The 26,702-nt window shown below is 46.3% G+C and overlaps 1 protein-coding gene across 6 annotated transcripts in view; it reads right to left on the bottom strand.

Moving 5' to 3' along the window:
* Positions 1-26,702, bottom strand: part of ABCC5 (ATP binding cassette subfamily C member 5) — a 2,124,586-nt gene that overhangs the window by 338,082 nt on the left and 1,759,802 nt on the right. For 5 of the 6 annotated variants that reach the window (XM_069618835.1, XM_069618837.1, XM_069618836.1 and 2 more), the window contains one exon: positions 13,043-13,202. In XM_069618835.1, coding sequence (XP_069474936.1) covers positions 13,043-13,202 — 160 coding nt within the window. Of the gene's footprint in view, positions 1-13,042; positions 13,203-20,870; positions 21,274-26,702 lie in introns of those variants that run through there. The other variant, XM_069618838.1, reaches the window with a different exon arrangement.

Genomic DNA, 26,702 nt, shown 5'->3' with positions numbered 1-26,702 from the left:
TGGTTCTGGTAGCCGGCCGCAAGAGGTTAGGGGGGAGGAAGGGGTAGATGTAAAGGTTTCAAGAATCACTGCAATCTCCAAATTATGCATTTGGGCAATTACCTGTACACGAGGGAGGGAGGGTTGGTCAAAAAAGGATAGCAAGTTAGTAGAGTCCTGAGACTGTAGGCAGATGTCCAGCACTGGGCCGCTCTTCTTTGCGGAGTCAGTGAGACTGCCATCCATATTTGCGGCATTGGAATCAACCAGTTTCACCTCCCCCTCCTGTGGCCTTAACGTGCACAGCCTCGGCTGACCTTTAGGGGCAGCCTCGGCATCAATCATTGATTTGAGGCAGCAGATGCCACGCACGGCAGCAGGGAAAAAAACTGTCCGCCGAAGTTGGGATAAGAGGGCTCTCTGGTGAGAATGTACTCAGGTTAATTCGGGGCTAAGAGGAAAACAGCATGCCAGAATCAAGCGGGAAGATTGGGGGTGTCCTGGGCAAGTTGTCTGGAGCCATGGCCAGGACGTCCGTGCGGTCGGTCAAGGGGGGTGGCACACCGGTCTCGACGGTGTTCGTAATCAAACATAAAACAAAGGGGGGCCAGGTTGCGAGTTGCGCTTACTCGCTTGGTGCAGTCTCAAGCCGGAATGGAGCATGGAAAGGCACCTTATTTTGCTCCACAAGGTCCTGCCTTCCTCCATGTTCTTCAGCCTTACCCGGACTCCCCCTCCCGTCCACTGGCAAACAATGTTCTTGGTACTCGGGCCGGGTAGAGTTTCACAGCTGTGGACTGCAGAACCATAGGAAACGCAGTAAACACTGCTGTTGCAATCCACAGTCGTTCCGCTATGGAGCTGAGTCTAAGAGAGGCACACTCCTCCCTCTGCAGCAGGCAGCATAGAAAGACTCTATAGGATAGCGTGGACCCACAGTAAACGCTCCTGCCGCACTCCACCAACGTCAGTTTTCAAATGCTGCGCTTTGAGGATACGGTTTAAACAAGGGGCGGATTAACAACTAATACGTCCACTGACAGGATCACCACTGGGGCCAAACTAGGTTGGTGGTTCCCTGGGTATTATGCCAAAATGCGGAGAGATGTAGGGCGCGGATTCACTCGCTTCACCCTTACCAAAGACGCAAAGCACACACTGCTCTCTGTTTGACCCCAAACAACAGAGATCCCAAGGTACCGTAGCACAGAGATCCCAAAGCACTGGAGCCACTCACTATTCTCGGCTCACTGCTCACTAAGCGGATATGCCATGGTCTCGAACTCTGGTTTGCTCACTGGTGCCTCGCTGTCGACAGCTCCAGCTCTTGAAGCAACCAGCGAACCCTGGTGACACCAGCGACGCCAAAGAGATCATTGAGAGTCCCGAAATACAGGCAGGTATTGGCTGCAACGGGCAGCAACTCTAGCAACACTAGCTCGCTTCCCGGCCGAGTTCCTACGAGAGAGTAAGAGGAACGGCCCCACCAACGTACTGCGCATTTCAAGTCGCGCTGATAGGAAACACTCTCTATGTATTTGCAGGGAAAGCTTTTGGGCTCACCGCCCATTCAGGTTTTCTTCCTCTACTCGGTTTTATGTGTTCCTCTTTAGGGTTGGTATCTCTCACTCACTACTTGGGACTACCGGTTGCACGGTCTTTGGTGGCCTCTTGCTGGGTGGTTTCGGCACTGTTCGATAGGCGGAACTGCGCACCACAAAGTCGTCGTGGTCACGCCACCACAGGGATAATGTTTTGCTTCTTCTTCATTTCTCTCTCCTTGGAAACGCAGAGCTTCCAGCGTTTACATCTGCTGGCCAGGACTCCTAAGAAAGCGTCTCTTCTTGGCTATGCCTCCTACCCGCGAAAGCGCCTCTTCTTGGCTCCGCCTCCTTCCGGCGTCACATCATCTGGGGACTTCCTCCTGCTTATGCTCTTCTTTCACTGGTTGTGCTGCACCTCTACTCTTTGTACTCTGCTCCACTAGCCTCCTCGTCTCAGGTAAATGTACGTCTCCCTGTAAAAAAGCAGATCCTCCCTTTTCTGCATAGTGGGCCATTTTAGTTTTGCCTTCAGCAAAGATCCTGGAGTTTACCTTTTGAGGTCGATAAATTGAGTACCACTCTGTGGACTAATAATGTCTTCTGTTATTTCAGCGCTCTGAAACCTATGGGTGTGTAGCGTTATATAAGAAGTGATTGCCAATAATTGCCTGACCTCGCCTGACCATAGTATTGGGACATGTCAGGTACATGTCTCGGTGTGAGTCTGTCTACTCCCAGAGCAGGATGTCCCTGCAAAAGTGTTCATGCAGAAAAAAAGGGTGGGGGCTGAGTTTCTAAAAATCCTATCGGTAGGACGAGGTAAAGGTGTTACAGGGAAGAGAGGGATATCGCGTTGCACCATCCGGTGTCCCACTCCCCGAAGAACCCTCACACAGGTGATCCTCCTACACTGGTGCACTTCCAGGGTCTGGATCCAAAGGCAATGGCCATGCTCTGGCCACCTGAGAGAGAGAGATCCGCCGGGACTAGCGGGTGAGACACCTTCTGGTTTCTCTCAAAGGGCAGAATTTAAGAAGAACCTATGACCTCCCCCCACTCTCCCTACTGTGAAGGGGCGAGACCCGATGGGGCCTAGGTAAGCTGTAGTCAAGATTTGTCGAGATGGTTGAATCAGTTGTTGTTGACAAGGAATCTATCCTTAAAAGCCTTAGCCGAAGATCTTGCTGTGTACAGGCATCAAAAAGGAAAGAAATAATGTCGAACTTTAAACTTTTTATAAGTAATGGCGTTAGCCAGAAGAAGCAGCTTTGCAACTTGTGCCCAACTATGATGGTCGAAAAAAACACTCTGAGGGAATCTGACACGTGAAGGACCATGGGTACAGGGGACGTCACACTAGGGATAGTATTACTTGCACGCCCTGTCGAGGCTCCTTTTCGAGTTTCGAAAACAAATAATGTATTACTCCGTGGCTACCACTAGATGTCGGCCTATGCATAGCATGTGATCTAAGCAGATCCAAAAGCCTCAAACTGTATTACTAATGTATGCTTTCTATATATATCAAAAGTAACATAACAAATCAAATGTGAATTCACAGTGAGGTTTCACATACAGGAGGAGTAAAGGACATGTGCATTTCAAGACTTTACATCAAACACTCTTATACTACCTATAAGCCGCACACTACATACTCTTACGACACCCACACAAACACACTTATGATGCACTTTACACATGCACTTATGGCACACACTTTTCATATGTATATGAAACATATAGTAAAAGGTAAATGTGTACATGCACGAATTGTAATGCTTATATACAAAAGACTCTTGCAAACCAAACACTCATACAGCTTAGACCATCCACTCTTAAGACAAACGCTCATATGATACAAACACGACACACACTTAGGCCACCCAGACACCTACTTATAGAATGCTAGAAAACCCGCACTGAATTAATGGAGGTGTTTTACACAAACCTTACACGTACTTGTATGAAGTGTACATTACTTACATGTATGACATGCATTACTCACCGTAATAGCATTTCTGATGGTTGTATCTGCTTAGATTCACATGCTGTGCATATGGTCCGACATCCAGTGGTAACCGCAGAGTATTGCATCTTGTCTTTCAGGGACCTAAAGGGGACGTCGGCATAGGCGTGTCTAACACTATCCCTATCGTGACATGTAGTGTACCCAAAATCCCTCATGCGCCGAGGTCCCTCTGCTTGTATTTTTTCTGCCATGAGGGAGTCCAAGGCTATTGTCAGTTAGTACATACAGAGAGAAAGTAGTAATACATCTATGTTCCTTCCACCCGAGCGGGAAGGCAGGGTGGGCGCTTGTGAATCTAAGCAGATACAACTATCAGAAATGCTATTACGGTGAGTAATGCGGCCTTCTGATGCTTGTTAATCTGCTTAGAATCACCTGCTGTGCATAGACTAGCGAGCAGTATCCGGAGTTGGAGGTGGGTTATGAGAAGGAACAGTAGTTAAAAGATGTCTTACTACTGCTTATCCCACCTGAGAATCAGATCTAGAATCAGTGTCTAGGCAAGAGTGTTTTGTAAAGGTGTGTAAAGAACTCCAGGTTGCCGCTTTGCAAATGGACTCAAGGGGAACATTTGCAATGAATGCTATGGAAGCCCCAGTGCCCCGAGTAGAGTGTGCTCTAGGCTTGAAGAGCAGCTCTCTCTTAGCAAGAGTATAACATAGTGTGATGCATTTGACAATTCACCTTGAGATAGCTGATTTAGAGACAGGATCCCCTTCTCTACCAGCTGCCACTTAAACGAAAAACTGATTTGTCTTCCTCAGTGGTTTAGTTCTTTCCAGGTAAAACATGACTGCCGTGCGCACATCTAGTGTGTGTAGGCTTCTTTCGGCCATGCTTGTGGGATTCTGGAAGAAAGTGGGTAGTTCAATTGATTGGTTCACATGGAACTTCGAGATGAATTTAGGCGCAAACCTGGGATGAGTGCGCAGAACCACCTTATCCCTGTGGACTGTAACAAAAGGGTCTAGAGCTGAAAGGGCCTGTAGTTCACTAACCCTTCTAATAGAAGTGATAGCCATTAGGAAGGCTGACTTATAAGTAAAGTCTTTTAGACTTGCTTTATGCATTGGTTCAAACGGAGATCCCATGAGTCTGGTAAAAACCACATTTAGATCCCACCCGGAAGTTGGGTTAGAAATGGGGGGAAGGGGGTAAATTCTCTTAACTCCTTCCATAAAAGCCTTAATAACAGGTATTTTCCACCACAACACTTTCTGTTGTGATGTAGTGTAGGCTGATAGAGCATCTAGATGAACCTTTAGGGAATTAAAAACCAAACCTGAGTCTAACAAATGAGTTAGGTACAACACAATGTGGGCAGGCGAGCAGTCAATGGGGTTGACGCCCTTGGTTTTACACCAGATGACAAAGCGTTTCCACTTACTGGAATAGCAATAACGAGTATTAGGTTTTCTAGCCTCGCTGAGTATGTCCATGCATCTCGGAGGGAGTTGAAGGTGTTCCAACTCAATGACCTCAGGAGACAGGGCGCTAAATTCAGAGTTTGCGGGCATGGGTGTAGTGTCTCCCCTCTGTCCTAAGACAACATGTTGTACGGGCAGGGTAGTCTCACAGGGGGGGCGAGGGACATTTCCATTATATGAGCGAACCAGGGTTGGCGGGCCCACATGGGGGCCACCAAAATCATTGTAACTGGTTCCTGGTGTATCTTACGCACTATCTTGTTGAGTAGGGGAGTTTGGGGAAAAGCATAGACAAATTTCCCTGACCATGTTATCCAGAGTCCGTTCCCCTTGGAGCGGTTCTGGGGGTACCTGGAGGCATAGTCTTGGCATTGGGGGTTCTCCTGAGTAGCAAACAGGTCGTTCTCTGGGAAGCCCCATTCTGCGAAGACTTTGGAGAGGATGTCTTCGTGCAGACGCCATTCGTATTCTACGGGCAGTGGGAAATCTCTGCTGAGCATGTCCGCTAGAAGATTTAGTTCTCCTGGAACGTGTTGTGACAGTAGGAACATCTTGTGTCTGAGAGCCCACATCAAAAGGTTCTGGGACAGCTTGGATAGGCCTGGAGAGTGTGTGCCTCCTTGTTTGTTTAGGTAATACATGGCTGTGGTGCTGTCTGTCAGGATCAGGACTGTTTTCCCCTGAAGCTGTGTCTGAAAGGCCTTCAGTGCTTTGAATACCGCTAGCAGCTCTAACAGATTTATATGGTTGGACGCTACTTGTGGGGACCACACTCCATGCGCTGTCTGCTGAAGCAGGTGAGCCCCCACCCCGTAAGAGATGCTTCTGTCGTGAGAGTGGCATCTACTGCAGGAGTGGTGAAGGTCTTTCCCTTCAAGAGGTTTTCCCGCAACCACCACTGCAGAGAGAGAACGAGAGCTGACGAGACAACTACCAGATCGTCCCATTGTCCGCTGGCCTGACACCACTGGCTGTTGAGCCACTCTTGCATGGAACGCATGCGCAGCCGCGCGTGGGGAACTAAATATATGCATGAAGCCATCATACCTAGCAAGCGCATGGCCTTGCATACCGTCACTTACCCTCTGGCTACATATTGAGGGATCCGAGAAAGCATCTTCTGAACCCTCTCGTTGGAGGGGAAGACAAGACTGCCCTTTGTCCGAATCAGAGCCCCTCGAAATTGCTTGACTTGACTGGGGTCTAAGCTGGATTTCTTCTCGTTGATAGAGAATCCCAGACTGTACAGGAGGTCTATTATTCACTAGGCACGTTTCGTAAGAGTCCCCTGTTATGAGCCAATCGTCGAGGTAAGGGTAAACAGGGACGGGTAGTCTGTGCAGGTGTGCTGCTGCTACTACTACCAGGAGCTTTGTAAACACCCTTGGCGCTGAGGCAATGCCGAAGGGGAGTACTTTGAATTGATAGTGCCTGTCCTCCATCATGAACCTTAGACATTTTCTGTGCGCTGGCAACATTGAACTATGAAAGTATGCATCTTTCATGTCCAATGTTGCCATGTAATTCCCCTGTTTTAACAGGGGGATTACTAAACAGTGCAATTACTTCCTGCAGGGTTACAATACAAAACTTTTGAGGTTTGACGAATTTGTTCGCTGGGCGCAAGTCTAACAGGGCGCATGGTAAGGTACTTTTGGGTACAAGGAAGTACACTGAATAAATACCCTCATTTAGATGAAGAATAGGGATGGCTTCTATGGCGTCCTTTCCCAGAAGTGCTTCTAGTTCTTGTATTAGGATTCACAGATGGTCTGTCGTCAGGCGTCGTGCTCTGGGAGGTCTGAATTGTGGGTGTCGGGCGAATTCCACACAGTACCCATGGGCGACTGTTTTTCGAACCCACTGGTCTGATGTAATCCCCTCCCAGGCCGAAAGGAAAGATTTTAAGCACCCCCCGACTGGGGTCAGATGGGGAGGGGACCTGGATACGTGGGCCATTTCTGACCAGAGGCTGTGGCTCCCCTGGAATGGGCGCCTCTGCCTTTCCCGCACCGCTAACCCCTAGGTGGATAGTTGGTGGGGGTGATGGATGCTTGTCCTGAGTTCCAGGTGTTTCCCGGTATTGAACATGTTTTGTGCGGAACGGGATTGGCCTTGAAAGGACCAGCGGGAACCGCCTCCCCTCGGGGGGGAGGGTTTGTTTGTGATTTGCTAAAGCGACTTAAGAGTCTCATGCTCTTATTTGGCAGTCTCTAGAGCATTGTTGACTGCTTTACCAAAGAGATTCAACTCCTCGATAGGATTATTAATAAGGGCTGCTTGGGTCTCCGGCTTGAAGCCTGAGTTTCGGAGCCAAGTGTGCCGTTTGAGCAGGGTGCCCTGAGCTAGGGATCTTCCTGCTGTTTCTGCAGTATCCAGAGTGTTTTTTAGTACATTTTGGTTGACCTGCCAGACATCGGCCACGACAGCAAGTAATCTGGTTCTTGCGGGTTCAGGCACCTCCTGGAGACTTTCTTGTATAAGGTTCCACTGTGCATCGGCATAACTGCCAAGCAATGTAGTGTTGTTTGCTATGCGTGTGGTAAAAGCAGCTGCCGTGGTAATTTGCTTACACAAGGCATACAATCTTTTTGACTCTTTATCGGGTGGTGCCTCTCCCGTAGCAAGGGGTACTCCTGGCCATTTCCGGGTGGTGGTAACCACTAGGGAGTCGGGGGTGGCGTGGCCTTTAATATATGTAGGGTCAGTAGGGGATGTCTGAAATAATTTCTCCACTCTAGGATTTACTGTCCTAGTCTGGGCTGGTGTGACCAGGGAAGGTCCAATCTCCTTTTAATGGAATTCAGGAGAGGTATTGCTTGGCTGGAGGGGGTCGGGGGGTTTCTTTAAGAATATCCTCCATGAAATCTTTTTCAGGTAGGGCTTCCAGGGTGGCAATTTTAAAATAATCTGCTGCCTTTCTTATCGTCCACTGGGGAAGCTTGGCAGGCCGGAGTGGAGGAAGGGGAATCCAAACATATGACATACTTGTCCTGGTCGTGAGTATGGAGTGCCCATGGTTCCATCTCAACCTGGTGAGTGTCCCGCCAGCCTTCTGTGGGATCCGCCTAGTCATCCACAGTGTAGTCTTGTAGGAAGGTAGTCTCCTCTTCCTAATCATAAATGTCCTGACAAGTGTCCATCTGGATCTCATCTTCTGTGTGGATAGAAGTGAACTGTTCTTGAGAAGGTCCAACATTTGTAGGAAATTTAGAAACAGGCACAAAGGGAGGGTCCGCCCGAGATCTCTTGGGGGTAGGCTGCTCTGAAAGTGAGACAAACGTATCCAAACAGTCCATGCACCCTTAAAAAAAATGTTGGTCCATTTAGACGAACCAGAAGGGTAGAACATTTTCTTCCCTATGGCGCCGAATTTTGTTTCCCATAGAGCTAGCCAAAGGCTCCTGACTCTCCTTGTAATGTTCTTGAGCTTCGGGGTGTTGCGGCGCGTCTTTCGACGTGTCTGCGGCCCTCTCCTTGTGCTTTGTTGCGTCTTTAGGCTTCAGCCCCACTGCCAAAGTAATCGTAGCAATGCTTTCGGCGATGTTCGGTGAAGTGGGGCGTGCCGTATGACTAGGAGGCCTAGCGGTAGATTTTTCTACTACCGGGCAGCCAGGAGGCTTAGCAGTAGATTTTTCCCCTACCGGGGCCTTAGAGGGCGTCGGAGCGTCAGACGAGCGCGCTTCGACGGCCGAATGTGGTTTTGAGGGAGCGCCCTTATTTGTTGAAGGCCCAGTCGCAAGACGCTGCTGCGGATGCTGGGAAGGCTGTTGATCTTGAAGGTCAGAGGATTCCATCAACATTTTCAGCAGTCCTGTCGGCGCCTTTGCCCCTTTAAACAGTACCGTTGAAACAGGGGCGGGCAGGGGTTGTGTGTTTAATGTGTTTCTTATCTTGTACGCCCCTGTCGCGGATGTTTTCCCCATAGCGTGACTCGCATCAGGCCTAGCGGGGTCAGAGACGGACGTGGCGGACCTAGAGGTCTCTGTCGTGAGGTCGATGGCATCCGATACGGATGCCTGGTCATCACTAGTGCCCCCGTCACTTTCAGCGGGTGCGGGAACAAGATCCAGCCCGCGACATGCCGGCGCTCCTTAAGCGTTTTAGGTCGAAGGAGTCTACAGGCTGTGCACCAGGCTTCGTCGTGGTCAAGGGGTAGACAATTAATGCACTTATCATGCTCGCCCTTCAAAGGGTATCTGGCCATACAAGAGGGGCAAAACCTAAAAGATGTCCTTTCCATAGCGAAAGGTAATAAAGGTGATGGCCAGACCTAGAGGGAAAAGTGGGGGAAAGAGGAGAGACATAGCTGAAAGGATATGACCACCCCGACCCCACTCTGCCTTACTGTGTAGGCTGGCCAGAGGGCCCGGCCACGTAGACGGCTCAGCCGCTGGAGTTTAGGCGTCGAAGTCAACCGCAGTCTTAGGCGTAGCACAGGAAGCACCATCGAAGTTACTATCAGGGGATAATCGACAAAGTTGATCAACAAGGCATAACAATGTCTCTTATGAAAGAGCTCAGCAATAGGGCGACCTGTTATCTGGTTGGAAAAAAACAAACTGAGGGACCTCGGCGCGTGAGGGATTTTGGATACACTACACGTCACGATAGGGATAGTGTTACAGACACGCCTATGCCGAAGTCCCCTTTCGGTCCCCGAAAGACAAGATCCAATACTCCACGGTTACCACTGGATGTCAGACCGTACGCACAGCATGTGATTCTAAGCAGATTAACAAGCATCAGAAACTACGATATGTATAAAAACCTACATAAAAGTGAGTATTATCTTTGATGTTAATTTTCATATGCATAAAAGACCTATACATGTTGGAAATTGCACAACTGTATGAAATGTAAAACGTATGGCTTATTCGCCCTATGCTCCTACCCCGATACATTCATATGGCAAACTCTCATACCACATACATTCATGCACTATATGCTAATCTCCTCACAAAAAAACAACAACATTAATAACTGTGATAAATCTGGAATAAATGAATAACTGGAATAATCTGGCATAAACTTCCCCCCCGCACCCTCCAATGCTTCAGAAAAAAACTGAAAAGCCACTTTTTCACCTAACCTTATTGCTACCATCAACACTGTTCACCTGTTTTTCTTTTTTTCTCTTCTCTTGTCTGAAACTAGCGACTAGATGCCCCAAGGCTTGGTGTGCTGTGATAAATGCATAAATAAATAAATAAAATATAAAAACAACTAAGTAAGGTTAATCTCACAAAAATTAAAATCTACAAAGAGTGGGAATAACAAAGTTAAAGTACAAACATACACTGTGTACCACTACACATTCAACCACAAAACTCAGAGTTAAACACACTTGCTCCATATCACTACAAATCCAACCTAAACACTCACTTCAAGGATGTTATTGATGTAACCTGTCTAATACTTGGAGTGAGTGTTCAGGTTGGATTTGTAGGGGGCATGGAATGAGTGTTTATACTTCTCAGTTTTATAGATGATTTTAAAGTAGTATACAATGAGTGCGTTTACCTTAATTATGTTATTCCTACTCATTGTAGACTTTAATTTTTTGTCACATGAAAGCATCCCCACAACTCTACGTAAAATGGCCTGTGGTCCAAGAATAAAACCACACATCATTAAAAGGAGATGACTATGCCTGCACTAGTAGACATATGGGCTGCCCAGTGCTTCCAAAACAACATTGCAAAAGGGGCCACATATGGTGGGGTGGGTGCAGGGGGTGCTGCAATAGAAAGACATGGATTCCAGAACAAAGGTAAGAGATGTCCCTACACTGGAAACTCAAAAAGGGGGTCCAAAAGTGAATGCAGAATATCAGTGAAAAAGTCTAGTGTGTCCAACAGTAGTGCTGGGAGGCTCAAAGAAGAAAGGGAAAGATATACAAATTAAATCTCTATAACAGATGGAAACAGCTGGACATGTGATGCTGCAACCTGCTTATTAGACTATCTAGATGAAGGCTTTATCTCAAATAGGATAATCTGGGTCAATAACCATAGGTTAAGCGCTCACCTCTGAAATGAGGAAAGCCTGCACTCAGCAAGTATCATTCCCTGCAGGGCCACCTCAGCCCTTTATCTTCCAGAGATCAATATGTGTGATGTTGTTACATTGGGTAACAATAACAGCTATTAGAGCCTTCGAAACAGGAAAAACCAGGCATTAAGTACCATATGAAAAACTGATGCTATCATTTGGACATTTCTGCACTTGGTATCTAGTGGCAGTACCGGGGCATACCCGGCTTTACTTTGATGGTGAGGCTGTAAGTGGCATAAAATAACAGAACTAGGGCATAAGAAGCTGAACTTCGCATATTCTGGCACAAGCAGTGTCTGTGAGGCTGTACCTTGCATATGATGATTTCATCAGGTGTAATGTGTCGGCATTTGAACCTGCACGTGTCATATGATCACAGCACTTGACCATGCGAATCTGCATCTTGCCTATGACTATACCTGTAATTACCTGGCATGTTAAACTACTACTTCTGGCACATGATGGCAGTAAGTGGATATATGAGGCTGTAGTTATATGAAGGCAGTGCCTCTGTCCTAAGATGACTGCTGTGGGATAAAATAGATGTGGTGTAGTGGCTGTTAGAGGTTGTTAGAGCCCCGGCGTTCGACAGCCAGACGAGAGCGGAGGCCACCCGAGACACCCGGAATGGAATGATGCACCATTCCAGCCGCACAGACATCAGGCTGACAGCATCTGACCAACAGAGCTGCAACAAGGTAAATGGGATGAAGACTCCCCTGATCCCCATTCCCTGATCTCACCGAGACAGGCACAAATCACGGTCCTGAAGAAGATGAGTCACTATCATCAAAACTGGTCGACCTCTTTTTATATTCCAAGAAACCAACTAGGGATACCCTTTTGAACGAGAACATACAACACTCTGTTATGGAAGAAGCTCTTCCCCTAAAAACCGTTGTGTTTTGGACTCCCCTACCATAATCGAATTGGAGTTGTAATACATAAAGTATAATATACCACAAACACAATACTGGATAAATAATTCGGAAGAAGCCAGATCCAAACAAAAAAGATCACCAGAAGGGAGAAAATAACAACTGAAGGGTTCCTATTAAATCCTTTTTTAACAATCACCAAGTGATCCATGTCTTGGGGACCACACACTTCTCACGAAAGTCAATAAAAGAAAAAGGTCCCATGACCTATGAAAATAGTTCCTATCTGAAATGTGGCCCCAAGCCCTTCTGAGACACTAACTTCCAGCCCTACTAACGGGCAGAAGATCCACACACCCCACTCCTAAGAACAGGAGCCCACATATGCTATGAGGACCCCATTGTAAGACATGTTCTCTGAGGTCACACATTAAATGGTACCTGAACAAATAAACAGTCCCCACGCTGAAAAAGTGGATTCCTCGAAGTGTTCATGTGTGTTAAAACATTTCCAGAATAACACTTCAGATCAAACTATGAAGTAAAAACGAATTTCCCCCCTGAGTGTTTTTCGGTAGTGGCTGGCACACTAGCGCTTTAGTTAATAGACAGTTGGTTACTAAAATACCTTTTGTCTGCTTCAGTTATATTTTGTTATGGTATCCAGCTAACGCAAACTGTAGTTTTTATTTACATCAGTGAAGCCACTTCCTTGGATACACTGTGAAATCAATTCCAATATCATCATCAGGATGGAAAGGTCATGCAATGTCTCTTCCCATGATATCACAGGTTGTATTATGTCACTTCTGCAAAACTAGGGATTTTTGTGAATTGATGCACCTAAACCACAAGATCTCAGGATAAGGCAAAGCATGTAAATCCATAACTGGTTCATGCTGCAAACATGTTATACCAAAATTATGACTCAATAGACGAAAAACTAGTGGCTAAGAAACACCTGACAACCATAAAAAACATGATAACATGGATGCAGACTCAAATAGAAGAATGAGATTTTGGTTCAAGTGAGAATTACAGGGACATATTGGCACATTTCAGGTAAGTGCTCCATTGGCTCTCATTTACAGAGTAATGGGATCCATGGGTACTGTAACTAGTACTAACCGAATGGTGCCAGTTAACAGCACTGGTTCCTGGGGGATGATGGACAGCTTGCTGCGCAGGTCTCCCAAACCGATCTCATTGATTTTTATCCCATCAATCTTAATGCATCCCCCAGATAGTTCCACCAGCCGAAATAGCGCCATACCAAGGGAAGACTTTCCTGCAAGTTAGAGGGTAATGAAGTTGGTGAGTTACCCAAGTTATTTAGCATACACAATACACTCAATTATAAATAACTTCTTAACAGATGTATGTAATATACATGCACAATAAGGTAACAAGCAAATATTGCATACAATAACAATTCCAAACTACCCCGAATTTCACCATTAGGACATGCACAACGGAACATTATAACAATTCACAAACATTGCTACCTTGCCCATGTTTCACTACCTCCAGTATAGTTCAGGAAGATACATTTCCCTACAAACAGGGAGCTATGAAAGGTACAGCATTGAATGAGCAGGAGACAAGCAGCAGCCCTCAGTGGCAGGAGAGCTTTTCCTCCATTGAGCCCAGTCTCACCTCCACTACACAGCAATGGGGCAATTTGGTTTCCTACAGCCATGAACTGGAGTTGGTGCAGCTTCAGTAATTTGATGCCCTAAAATACAACACCTTGTGGAGTAGGCTAATGTTTCAGCTTCATTGGGGGTCATCAGGGAGGTGTATATTGGGTCTCTAGGCCCATCAGGCTTGTAACCCACATCTGGGTATACTGGCCCCACTCGGTGCGAAAGACACAACAAAATAGGTGATGGCTGGAATGAGCATGAAACATCTCTGGGGTTGCTTGTGGTCTCGTGGAGAAGAGATGTGATTACGCAGTCTGGGCTGGTCTGCCTCCTTTTGGGGCAGGATCAAGCCTCATCTGCCTATGGTCTTTCCCCTTTCTGTAATGGTTTGGAAGGCTGAAGAACGATGGTCTAGAGGGTTGCCCAGAGCAACTGCCAGAGGTTAAGGTTAAGATTAAAAGCCTCATTACAGGTTTGGTGGCATCTCAGCTGTAAATCTGCGGAAACACCAGCAAACTGAATTACTGTTAATGCAACGTGGTCTGGCAGAATTACCACCGGATTACAAGTGGTGGTAGGCAGGGTAGGTCCCCATTAATTAGTGTCCATAGTACTCTATGGTGATTTCGGCAGAATTATCGTTTGTGGTAATTCTGCCGATTTCGCTGTTTTTCTGGCAGAAAGGTGGCAAATTTACCTCCAGCTCTTAGCTGTAGGTGAATCCTACTCCTCTCTGCCAAACTCGTATTTGTGTGGTGCAGTAAAGTGGGATTAATGGAATTACCTCCACATTTTTACCACACCGCCCAACTTGTAATGAGGCTGCAAGTCTTAACTTTCCAGCTATCACCTCTTTTGTATTACACTGATCTCTCTCCCCTCCTGATTGCTGCTCCTCTTTCTTTTATTCCTTCTCCACTCCTCTTTTTTAATCTTCACCCTTTTCTTCTCCTCTCTTTCTTTCTAGTGTTTGCTTTGCCGTCTCACTATTCCTTTCCATCTCCAATGCATATCCCTTCCTGTAGACTGCTCCTTTTCGCCATGCTCACTGCTGCTTCACCTCCACTCTGATCTTTCACCTTCCTCAATTCTGCTGCCCTCCTCCTAAAAATCCCTGTTCTTCTCCTTCTCCAAGCTTCCCTCCTCTGCCTCCAGAGAGAAGCTTGATGATTGCCTCACTTTGCATGGACTACAAACGTGCCAGCTTCAATGAATCGATTGGCAGATTGGTGGGCAGCTTGACTGCCATTTTTTATTTTCTCTTGCCTCTGCCATTGAAACGCAGCAGCTCTTGGCAATTTCCTGTCGGATTTGCTGAAAAGGCGTGTGATTTCTTCCTCCGGATGGGCCCCTCATGAATGCCGGTATTCCAAGTTTCAGTCAGTGCAAATTGTTCATGCTTGCTGCTGAGAGTCTGCATTGAAATCTGTCTTATATTACCACTGTAGGCTCTGGAACACTCCAGGGAGCACTTGCATTGTCCCACATGCCTAGGACTATGAATTTCATCATCATCCTCTTAATTTCTGTTCTTTGCCACGTTTACCATTTGCCTAATGCTTAACTTCTAGTTTAGGGAGAATGGCACACCCTTCAGGTTCTCAAAAGTGAGCTATCAACCGAACAAGCAGGCTGTATCTCCCGGTCAACTGTGGAGGCTTCCTCTGAGGGAATATGCACCTGCACCTTGCACTCACTCTTCCCTTAACAGAAAGGGAGTTTAACACTTGGAGTTACTTTTTGACGTGATCATACCACTCCCTACTTGTCCTGTAGCTTTTTTGGGCATGTTTGTTTTCAGGACTTTACCTTCCCACATAGGCTACCAGGGTACTGAAAAACAACTATGGAGCTAAAACTGGTGATGGACAATGGAACTTGAGGGATCAGTTTGTGAATTTATTCTGGGCCTGCATCACAAAGCGGGTGGTGTCCTATGGCCCCCAAGGCCACCCCAGTGCGAACACCAAGTCACTGGCATGGGACTTTGACACAGTTCCCACAGGGATGATAGGAACATTGCCTTAGTGTCTCCTACAGGTGAGAGATGGAATTGGTGCTTCTCAAAGACGATTGGTTATAAAGCACTTTAATATGTTCATATCAGGTATAGAATAGCTGATGTAGAGTAGTGCATATTCTCTTTGTTTTCTTTGCTGCATTTCCCCAGTAGGATATGCAGTAGAGACAGTATTACTTGCTTGCAATCTTGGTTATAATCATAAATATTGAACTATCTTGGCGCATGAGAAGTGTTGGGGAGATTTTGCACAACCCTCTGATGATGGGTGTGTAATCATCAACCTAATAGTGGAACAACGTGTCTTCCAAAATTAAAGACCAGGCTCTCCAACAGTAAGCGTAGCAGAGCAGTCCGGCTTAACTTTAATAGGGAGGAAGGTTAGCAAGGAGGCTCAATTAGTCCGAACAAACACCACACAAGAATACCCCACAATGTATACTGTAAAAATATACACATTATAAGGTCACACACACTATTTATGATTGGGAAAAATAAGTACTAAAGTTACACAGAAGAAATAGAGCAGTGTGGATAAAACTATTTTTATTAATTTTATTTCAACCAACAACAAACAACCACACTTGCAATACATGTTACAGTGTTCCAATTTATATAACTTAAACAATGTCTACTGCTTCACCCATTCCCCCCCACCTCCTGAGCCTACCCTACTTCGTGATCTGCTTCTTCTACTTGCGGAGGGGTATCTTCACCTATATTCCCTGCTGAGTCCTGGTCGCTAGACCAATCCAGGGCGGGCCCAAACAGAGTAGCTATTAGGTGCTTCCAGGCTACCAGGGTTTCTGCTTCTTCATCCTCTCCCGTATTGCTAGCTTCCTGCCATACTGCAGTTTCGGCTTCCGCCCACTTCTGGAGGTCCCTCAACCATGTTTTTATACTGGGTCTATGGTATGCCTTCCATCCCATGGCAATTCTTCGCTTCGCAAGTATATATGCCAAATTCTTTAGTTTACTCATCTGTTTAAGTTTATGTGGCCTAGGAAACCCCCCTAACAGACATGCCCACGCTATTTCAGCATTTAGTTTAACCCCTTTGTCTTCCAATCTGTGGGCAACCTCTCTCCAAAACTTCTCAATTTCTGGGCACGGCCAGAACATATGCGTCATTCCAGCGTTTTCCTCGCCGCACTTGGGGCAAGTTTGTCACTGTGCAGTTTTAAACTTAGCTTTCCTCTAGGTTGTCATATAGGCCCTGTGGGTTATGTACAGTTGTATTTGCTGTAATCTTACATTCCTTGACACTTTTTTATGGTACCCTTGGGCTCGCTCCCACATCCCATCATCCATTGGGGCCCCCATTTCTTCCTCCCAGTTTTGTCTCAGTTGTACCACTTCCTTCCCAACTTTGGACATCACCAACTCATATATCCTGGATATTTCGTGCCCTCCCTCTGCTATATCATACATAATTTCTATGGCGGCGTCCGGCTGTTCCTCTAGTACTGCTTCAGACCATGTAATTTTGATGTGCCGCACTATTCTATGGTATGTAATATATTGCTCAGTGTGCAACCCCATTTCCTCCACCAGCATCCCAAATTCTTTTATGCTCTCCTGCCATATGTCGCCTACTGTTGCTATCCATAACGGTTCCCAGTGCTTCCTAATCATCTTCATTAATTGGCTGTCTTTTCCAGTCAATGCTACCAGTGGCACTTGTGGGGAACACAGAACTGGGTTCTCCATTATCTGGCAGGATCTGTGCCATATTTTCCATCCCAGTCTCATCATCTCTGAGCACCCTTTCATATCTGATGTAGGCAGCTATCATTTCTTTCAGGAAGAAAGGGGCACATTCTGGCCTAAACAACCTGGATTCTGAGGTCGGGTCCTCTGATAACCAATTTACCACATATTGCAGTTGGCTAGCTAGATAGTACACTTCATAGTTTGGCAATTTTATGCCCCCTTTATCGTAAGAATTTTGTAACTTCCAGAGGGCAATTCTGTTCCCCGTCCTGTGCCAAAGAAATTCTCTACATATGCTATGTATCCTACCAAAGAATCATTTCAGTATCAAATATGGTATGTTCCCGAAACAATGCAACGGTCTCGGCAGAACTACCATCTTCAGCATTGCCCCTCTCCCCATCATCGCCAAAGGAAGCTTTGCCCAGAACGTCATGCTGATTTCGATGTTTCTGACCGATTTCTCCGTGTTATGTTGGTGCTCTGCCTCCACCGTGTGATAGATGTTTATCCCCAAATATCTAAAAGTGCTCACTTCCCATGGTATTTGTAGAATCGGTAATTGGTCTTGCGGGATCCCTACATTCCTTCCAAGCGGAAATATACATGATTTTTTGGGGTTCACCGCTATGCAAGATAATGTCGCAAAACGCTCCATCACCTCTAGAACATATTGGAGGTTTTCTTCGGGGTATCGTAAATACAGCAGCATGTCGTCTGCGTACAAGAAAATTAGGTGCGGCTCCCCTTTTATGTCAATTCCTATTATATCATACTGCTGTCTCAAATATATCGCATGGGGCTTTAGTGCTAAGATATACAACATAGGGGACCACAGGCATCCCTGTCTAGTACCCCTGCTAAGTTTCCACCTCTCCGATATTATTGCTCCCGTTTTAACCCTAGCCAGCGGGGCGTTGTATAATAAGTGTAGCCGTTTAAGGTACCCAGGACCTACCCCATAACTAGCTAGGGTTGCCATCAGCCAAAGCCATTTGACTGAATCTAAGGCTTTTATCACATCAAACGATACAATTGCAATTTCTCCCACATCCCCCTTGTGCTCTATCACTCGGTGGAGTCGCCTGAGGTTATTGGATATATCCCTGTGTGGCACATATCCCGTCTGATCAGGGTGTATTAATTTGGTAATGATCCATCTCATTCTGTTTGCCAGAACCGCCGTAAGCATTGCGCTGTCTTGATTAAGCATTGACAGTGGTCTGAATGATCCGCAATCTTTGCCAGGTTTATTGGTTTTAGGAAGCGATATGATAAATATACCGTCATTTCATCGCCGCACTTTTCATTGCGGGGTTTTTTGCCGCGATTCTTTTTTCGTAAAAAAAAAACATCGAATTTTTTGGGGGGGTAAATTTTTAAAAAAATGGGTTTGGATGTTCGGGATGTAAAAAAAAAAAATAAAACCGGTGGTTTTTTCGGTAAAAAAAATCGCGGCAAAAATCCCTGTGATGAAAAGTGCGGCGATGAAATCACGTAGAACCTATGATAATCGCTTCTCTCAGGGACACTGGCAACTTACCCATTTCGTATGCCTCAGTTAGCATTGCTAGAAGCGGGGGAAGCGCCTCCTTTCTATACATTTTATAGAATTCGCTTAGGAGTCCATCAGCTCCTGGAGTCTTGCTAGTGGGCAGCTGTACTATCATCAGGGCATCTAGCTCCTCTCGCTCTTCAGCGCTAACCCTTGGCATGCCTATGTCTTCCAGGGTTTCTTCTATCTCCCTTCCATCCCCTCCTCCTTCATCCCCATACAGTTGTTGATAGTACCTGAGAAATTCTTGATTCACGCCGTCTTGGATGTTTACTATGCGCCCATCCTCTTTCGTTATTGTTCTAATTGGTGGTCTGGGGGTCTCGCTTTTATATAGCCATGCCAGCATCCTCCCTGGTTTATCTCCTCCAGCGTGCTGTCTCTCTACATACTTTTTATAGTTTAGATTACACAGTCATTTCCAGTGTTCTGCACATTTCTGTTGCAGCCTGAGTGTTATTTCAGCATCTTCATCGGTGTTACCCTCTCTGCTCAGTGCCTTTTCCAGCGCTTTTTCCGCCTCCTGTAATTCTATTAATAACCCTCTTTGTAGTCCCTTAGACTTAGCTATGGCTATTCCTCTTACCACCACTTTGAAGGCTTCCCACAGTGTGCCAGCTGATTCAACACTCCCAGTATTAATCTTGAAGTAACTCGTTATTTCTTGTCTTAAATCCTCCCTAAACAGTGTATCCTTTAGTGCCTCTGCTCTGAGGCACCATGTCGGTATCCTCGCTCTCGGAGGTTGGCATTGCCATGTAAGGACCAATGGCGAGTGGTCTGATAAGACCCTCGCTTTGTATTCTATCTGTACTGTTTCTGCCAACAAGTCCTGCGTGACAAACATATAATCTAGCCTTGTATGCACATTTTGTGGGGTTGAATAATGTGAATACTGGCTGTCCTGCGGGTGGCGCACCCTCCATGCATCCTCAAACTTAAAGTCTGTGACCAAAGACTGCAACACCCTGGCAGCCAGGGAGGGTCTGTCCATTTTATTATCCGATCTATCTATTTTCGGGTTTAGCGTGCAGTTAAAGTCCCCTCCCCAGATCACCACCCCTCCTGCGTACATGCTCATTTTGGTGTACAGAGTCCTGAAATATGCCGCTGTATCTTGGTTGGGGGCATATGTGTTTATAATGTTTATTTCTTTATTTTCAAACAGCCCTCTTATTGCAACCATCCTCCCATCTACGTCCGCTGTGGATTATAGTAACTGGAATGGGACATGCGGTGCTATCGAGGTAATCACCCCTCTCGCATAAGACGAATAAGTTGCACCAACCACCGTCCCTTCCATTTTTTCTGAATCACTTCTAATCTTTCTTTTGTGAGGTGAGTCTCTTGTATCAAGGCTATGTCTATTTTCTGTCTGCGCAGGTACATCATTACCTTATTCCTTTTTAGGTAGCTATTGAGCCCCCTCACATTCCAGGTAATTACTTTAAGGTCCCCCGTGATTCATTAGCTTCCCGTTCCCCCACCCCTCTACCTTCGTTTGGCATATGGTATATAGATATAGGCTCGGTCCCCAACTAATATTATCACACCCAACTCCCCAACTCCCTTCCCAACTCCCTTCCCGCCCTCCTTCTGATCTCCCTTCCCAACGTGCCCCAACTGAATATCTAACCCACTACTTCTCCTCCCCCCTCCCAACTGTTGCCCAGCTCCATCCCTGGATCTCAGGCACCCCCGCATCTAGCCCTTTACACGGCAATTGCCCGTACTCAGGACTCAGCGGGGAGAAATCGCCCTAGTGGCTCCTCTCCTCACTCTGTCTACTGGGGGTAGGTCATCTCCTTCCTGTGTCTCCTGCATTAGCAATCGCGTTAGGCGCACTTTTTGCTAACTTTTAATTTGTGCAGTCTATATTCCAGTCCAACATATCCATATTTTGCACATTATGATCAATTAGTACAGTCATGTGTGTCTGCACCCTTTATTATTTCTATCGAGTGTCTCACCCTCAGTCCCCTCATACCCAACTACCTGTGGCATGGCTTTGTTTCACTTATCGTGTTCATCTCGTTTCTGTTCTTCTTCACTCTCCGGGCAGCCTTGGGCATCCAGCCAGTTCATCGCGTCTTCCGGGGTATCAAAAAAGTGTGCTTTGCCTCTATGTAAGATCTTGAGCTTTGCGGGATGCAAGAGCATATATTTAAATCCAGCTGTGTGCAGTCTCCTTTTTATCGCTGCGTATCCATAGCGCTGTCTTTGCACCTGCATGGTGTAGTCAGGGTATGCAGTGATGGCTGCCGACGCTCTTGTTATCGTTCCTCCTTTCCTAAAAAACTCCAGGATCTTTTCCTGATCCCTGTAATTCAGGATCTTCGCTATGATCACCCGGGGAGGGGCCCCAGGATGCGGCCTTCTCGTCAGGGCTCTGTGTGCGTGTTCAATCGCGAACCCCTGGGAGAGCCTGCTGGGATAAAACGATAGTTATTGGCAAGTAAAGGCCTAACTCAATTCTTGACCCAACAAGTAGGCTGCATTCCTGGTAGTAGGTACTATACATAAGCTTTCAGATGTAAGTTAATATAAAGATCTGTAGACAAAATTGCACACAATAATGATGATCATGTTCATGATCCAAAGGTACCAGACAGAACTTAGTACAGGCTTCATATTACCTTCTATAAGAAGTATTATACTTAACACATATGCATATAACATAGTATAGCACTTAGATGTTGAACATAGTGGAATACAGTGTCCAACGTAACCCGCAGGGCTACTAAAATCCAGGATGTCTTTTCGAAAGACAGTCCCTAGGCAGAGAAGCGCATATTACATTCCAAGGAGGGAAACAGTAACACACAGTGAACAATCTATATCCTTTGCAGGAGGCTTATGTACAAATTTAAATGTCCCTAGTTAATCAGAAGTCTCTAAAGGTCCAGGGCTCAGAGCGGAATTCGAAGGACCTTCCGGACCCTAGGACATATCACAGTCCAGGTGAGTACCTTGCAGTGTCACTTGTAAGATTTCAGTGTTGAGAACAGTGCTCCATAGGAAACAATAGGAGAAGCCAGGTAAGTCTGTTTCTTTCCACAGGTACCAAGAAGAAAGCAATCGACTCAAGAGGACACCACTAGGGACCAAACAAAGAGATCCAGTGGAGGACTCAAGACCTAGCAGCCCCAGGAGGAGAAAAGAACAGCAAAATTCAGCCCCCAATGTTATCCACTGGAGAAATGTAGTAAAAGGGGACCTGAATAACCCAAACAGCACAGACCACAGGGACCCCAATGCTATTGCTTCCTCTGTACCTCTCCCGGTACCTACAGTTATTGCTTTGTCCTAGTCCGCACTTAGTCTTACCATCTCCTCCTGACTACAACTCTCTCTTTCTGAGATGATCACTTCCTCCAACACCCTTGGTCTTACTGCCTCCTCCTTCAACTTCTCCACTCACACTATATCCTCCCACTCTCAACTCATGCCACCTGTCCAACTTCTTCCATCTCTCCAGCTTCCACTTTCTCCAAAACTCTCCAATATCTGGCCACCACCAAACTTGAGCTTTCTGCTCCTCCAACCCACAATGGCTGACTAGCGTCCCTGCTTTTTATAGTACTCTCACTCCTCACCCTGGGTTGGGCTTCTGATAAGGATCTGCACCTGTGTTTATAAGAGAGTCAAGGTTCAGGCTGATTGCTGCTCCTGGGTGTACCGACAACCTTTTGGGCTGAGGAGGTGTTAAGGAGAATTCTCATAAATGACTAATTTCCCTTACCTAATGAGTCCCTCAGCAGCTTTGCTGGATTTCTACGGTTTATTTTCTTCACCTGTAAAGAGTGTGAGCCTTTTTCCCACTCTTACATGTGTTTTGCTGTGTGTGTTTCTACTTTGTGTGTGATCTTGGGCAATGGAGACTCGCCTACTAAATAGCACCATTTCTTCATGTGTGTTACACAGCACCTTCAGTGCAGTGACACAGGGTTGTCTTTAAGACTTCCCACCGACTCCATTTTCTGGGGCTGACTACTGTCCCCCAGAAAAGATAAAGTTGTCATTAACTTTATGATAGTCACTTTAAACCACAGACCCAGTACAACCCATCTTACATGGAGTATTGGAAAGGGTTCATTCGTATCCCTTTTTGTCTGTATCTCTAGGAGCATTGTTTTGCTCCCTTTACACTAAGACTTGGCTGGTGGCAGTGGTATCTACCCTATTTTCTATACCGCGGTTATCTTAAATAACCATGGTATGGTTTTAGGCTATTATATTAGCCTCAAATATAAACCTGCTTCACCATATATATTTTATTACGGTTCCAGCTGGGTTTATTCACCATTTCTTTTTGTAAATGTCTTTCTCGTGTTTTACTCTGCGCGCCAAACCAGGTTTGGTCCCTTTGTTCACCGTCTTTTCGCGGGCTTCTGCACAGAAGCCTCCTTAAGACGCCTGAAAGTCTGGGTTGGCAGGATGTGAGGGAGGGGGTTTTAGGACCCCTGCCATGGGTTCCCTTGGTAATCGAAATCGCACTCCTGTTTGATTGGCCGGGTGACTGTCCTTGCCAGGACAGCCACCCTGCTGTGTGACTGACAGCCAGGCTGCATGAATGGGGGAAAACTGCATAAAAAGCAGGTCTCTGGGACTGGAAAGGCAGAGTCGCCACTGGAACGAAAGAACCAACGAGGAGCTGATGGAAGAAGACCCCTACAATGACTGAACCCTCAGTGAAGCCCTGCTGCAGGTCGGAATCTTCAGAATCCGACGACAGGGAAGATCCTCCAGGAAACGTCTTCCCTTGAGCTGGTGGGACCAACTAGTTTGCCCAAACTGCAAGCCAGGCCCCCTTCTCTGGTCGAATTCGCTGTACAAAGCTACAGTGGGCCGGATAGCCAGGAAGGTGAGACCCTGCTTGGGTATTAAGGAGCGCACCTTTTATTTGTTGCTTTGCTCTGCTGCTGGTTTCTTCCCTGGGTAGTGCAGGACCCTCCAGTCTTCCTACTTCTTGTCAGTCAGACAGTTGATTCAGGAACCGTGAGCCTGCAGGAACTACCAGGAATATCCGCCTCAGCTACAGCTTCCTCTCCGTTTTAATGTACTGTGCAAATCCGGTTGCTAGTTTCGTTCAACCGCAGTGAAAGTGTTTGAAATCTTTCTCCAAACCGAGGGCTTATCCTTCTCTTCTCTTTGAACTAACTGTTCTACCAGCCAACCTCGTCCAGAATCCATGGCACGAACTTTACCACAAACTACCCTGAACTGTGTGATCTTGAGCAAAAGACTTTTGACCCATTGACTTTGGCCCTAAGCCTTTTCTACTTGATTCTATCATTGTAGTCTCTCTTGTTCAACTGGCCTGAGTACTTACCTGTTGGTATGATTCAATTTCTGTTAACTTTATCTTTCTCTCCCTTTTAAATTGCTGGAGTGACATTTTGCTCCCACTTCATTTTGTGAGCTTAACTTGTCTGGAACTTATTGGGAGTTGTGTGGTGTATTAAGAGTATGATTTTTAAACTGCTTATAATCGTGAAATGTTATACAACTGAAGAGTGAAATAATGTATATTCTTTTACTTGAAAACCTTGAGTCAGTGTTTCTGTCCTTTGTGTAACTATTTGATACTGCTCACTTACTCTTGAGATAAGTTTGGCTGCTCAGCCATTGCTACCACTTTATCTGTGTAGTACAGGCTTGTATCAAAGGTGAATGTGTAATGTCACTTGTAGTCTTAATTGTGTGTGGTGTTCCCAAAGGGTACTGCATATAATTCTGCCTAACAGGAGGGCACACCAAGCCTTCACTTGGCCTGAATGAAGGGTGTGCAGAAGAAACACATGGTAAGTTTTAAAAACCTTCTGAATGTTTGGAGGATGTTACTTCATGGTGAATTTGCAATACTATCCCCGACGAGGGAATGCATTGCTGAAGAACAATGAATTGTTAACTATGTAGCATTTGGAGAGAGACCCACAGTCGGAGAAATGTGCACTTGCAACAATATCAGGTGCAGGCCTCAAGCTCAGGGAGAGTATCAGGCAAACTTTGAAATTACTTTCCTGATACAAGTTTAGGTTGGTATCATTGCATCAGTGCACACTACTTAAGCTGCATGAATGAAATTCACTCACGATACAGCAAAGGGTGTGATTTTACTTGCATGGAATTTGGGTCTTTTCAGAAAGCTTTAGGCTCCCACACTTGTGAACGTGGTCCATTATAATTGTCCCACAACACTCCATAGGGTACTGTGAGAAACCAGAAGGTGTCTCACCCGCTAGTCCCCGGGGATCTGCCATTCAGGTGGCCAGGACACAGCCATCACTTTTGGATCCAGTTCCTGGGGGTGGACCAGTGTGGGAGGTTCACCTGGGTCAGGGTTCTTCAGGGAGTGGGACACCGGATGGTGAGACGCTGTATCACTCTCTTCCTTGTAACACCCTTATCCCATCCTACCCTATGGGATATTTAGAACCCCCCATTTCCTGCATGGACAGCCCGCTCTGAGAGAAAACAGACTCACACCCGAGCCGTGTACCTGACATGTCCCAATAGTATGGTCAGGAGAAGTCAGCAAAAAACAAGGGAGGTCCTAGGAGTCTCTCTGCCAGACATTAGTCCTGGTTGCGAGAGCCTTACCCAGATTCTTTACTCACTATCTTTCACAGAGGAGAAATATCCCAACCATATCAGTCTGTGTCCTGCCCAGGGGCAGTCCCGCACCGAAATGCTAGGGAATTCTCCTCTGAACAAGAGTACCAACAGCAACTCCAGACATGTGTTTAGGTCTCGTTGGACCTCATCAGTAGGGTGGAGATGTGCCTCTCTAAGAATAGTGATGAAGGGGTCCACGTCTGGATTCCCCTAGTAACTTAGGGTGAGACCGAAAGTTACTTAAATATGCAAAAAACAAGGGGGGTGCTGGGAGTCTCTTTGCCAGATATTAGTCCTGGTTGCGAGAGCTTTACCCAGATTCTTTAGCTCACTATCTTTCACAGAGGAAAAATATCCCAAACATATCAGTCTTTGTCCTGCCCAGGAGTCAGGCAATTATCGACAATCACCCACACCTGACTTCCATTACACTTCCCCACACGGATAAAAGGCGGAGAACGAGGGCACACTCTGAGCGAGGCAAAGCACACGAAGGTACAGCAGTTTTGGATCAGCAGCTGAACAAGGGAAGAAAGACGGCCAGGCACGAGGGGTTAGTGAGAACAGCAACACCCATGACCTTTTTGGCAAGAAGCCATTCCTTTCAAGAATCCTTCAAGGCAGAGAGTGTAAGATCAGCAACCCAGCCTGAAGAATCCTGCATTGTGTGTTGGAGATACAGAGGGCCCTCCTGCGTAACTAACCAAGGCGGGGAGGAGTAGCAGACACTGTGGTATCGTCCTAGGCTCCAAGAACAAAGAAGCAACAGAGAACACCACAGCCAGGGAGTTGGGGAGACCGATGCCAGACCTGTCTGTGTTGAAGTCAAGGTTGCAAACGGCAACATTCTAAAACGAACACTGGAACAAACATTGTTAAACGTGTGTGATGAAAGACGAGTAAAGCTGAATTGCTGGTGAATGTTTGAACATAAGAAGGAAAGATATGATACCATTGACAGAGTGGTCCAGCACTGTGAATGTGCTCAATCGTAGGTCTCTATACGGCATCCTAACAAAGTATGTGAAGTGTATTTGTGTGAAGAGAATCCAAGTGGTTCTGCGATGGTTTAAGCAAAACCCACAGCACATTCAAAAGTCTTCAATTCTTGTATCAAAAGGGATCTGAGCCCGGACAAGGGGGATCCATGGTCCAAGCACGAACAAGGGAGACCAAGTTGTGAACATTGTGGAAAAGAGATCTGAGCCTGAAGGAGGGGAATGCGTGGTCCGAGCC

This window comes from Ambystoma mexicanum, chromosome 10 (genome assembly GCF_040938575.1).
Source record: "Ambystoma mexicanum isolate Mex_15411 chromosome 10, UKY_AmexF1_1, whole genome shotgun sequence".
NCBI lineage: Eukaryota > Metazoa > Chordata > Amphibia > Caudata > Ambystomatidae > Ambystoma > Ambystoma mexicanum.
This window is presented reverse-complemented; position numbering and strand designations above follow the sequence as displayed.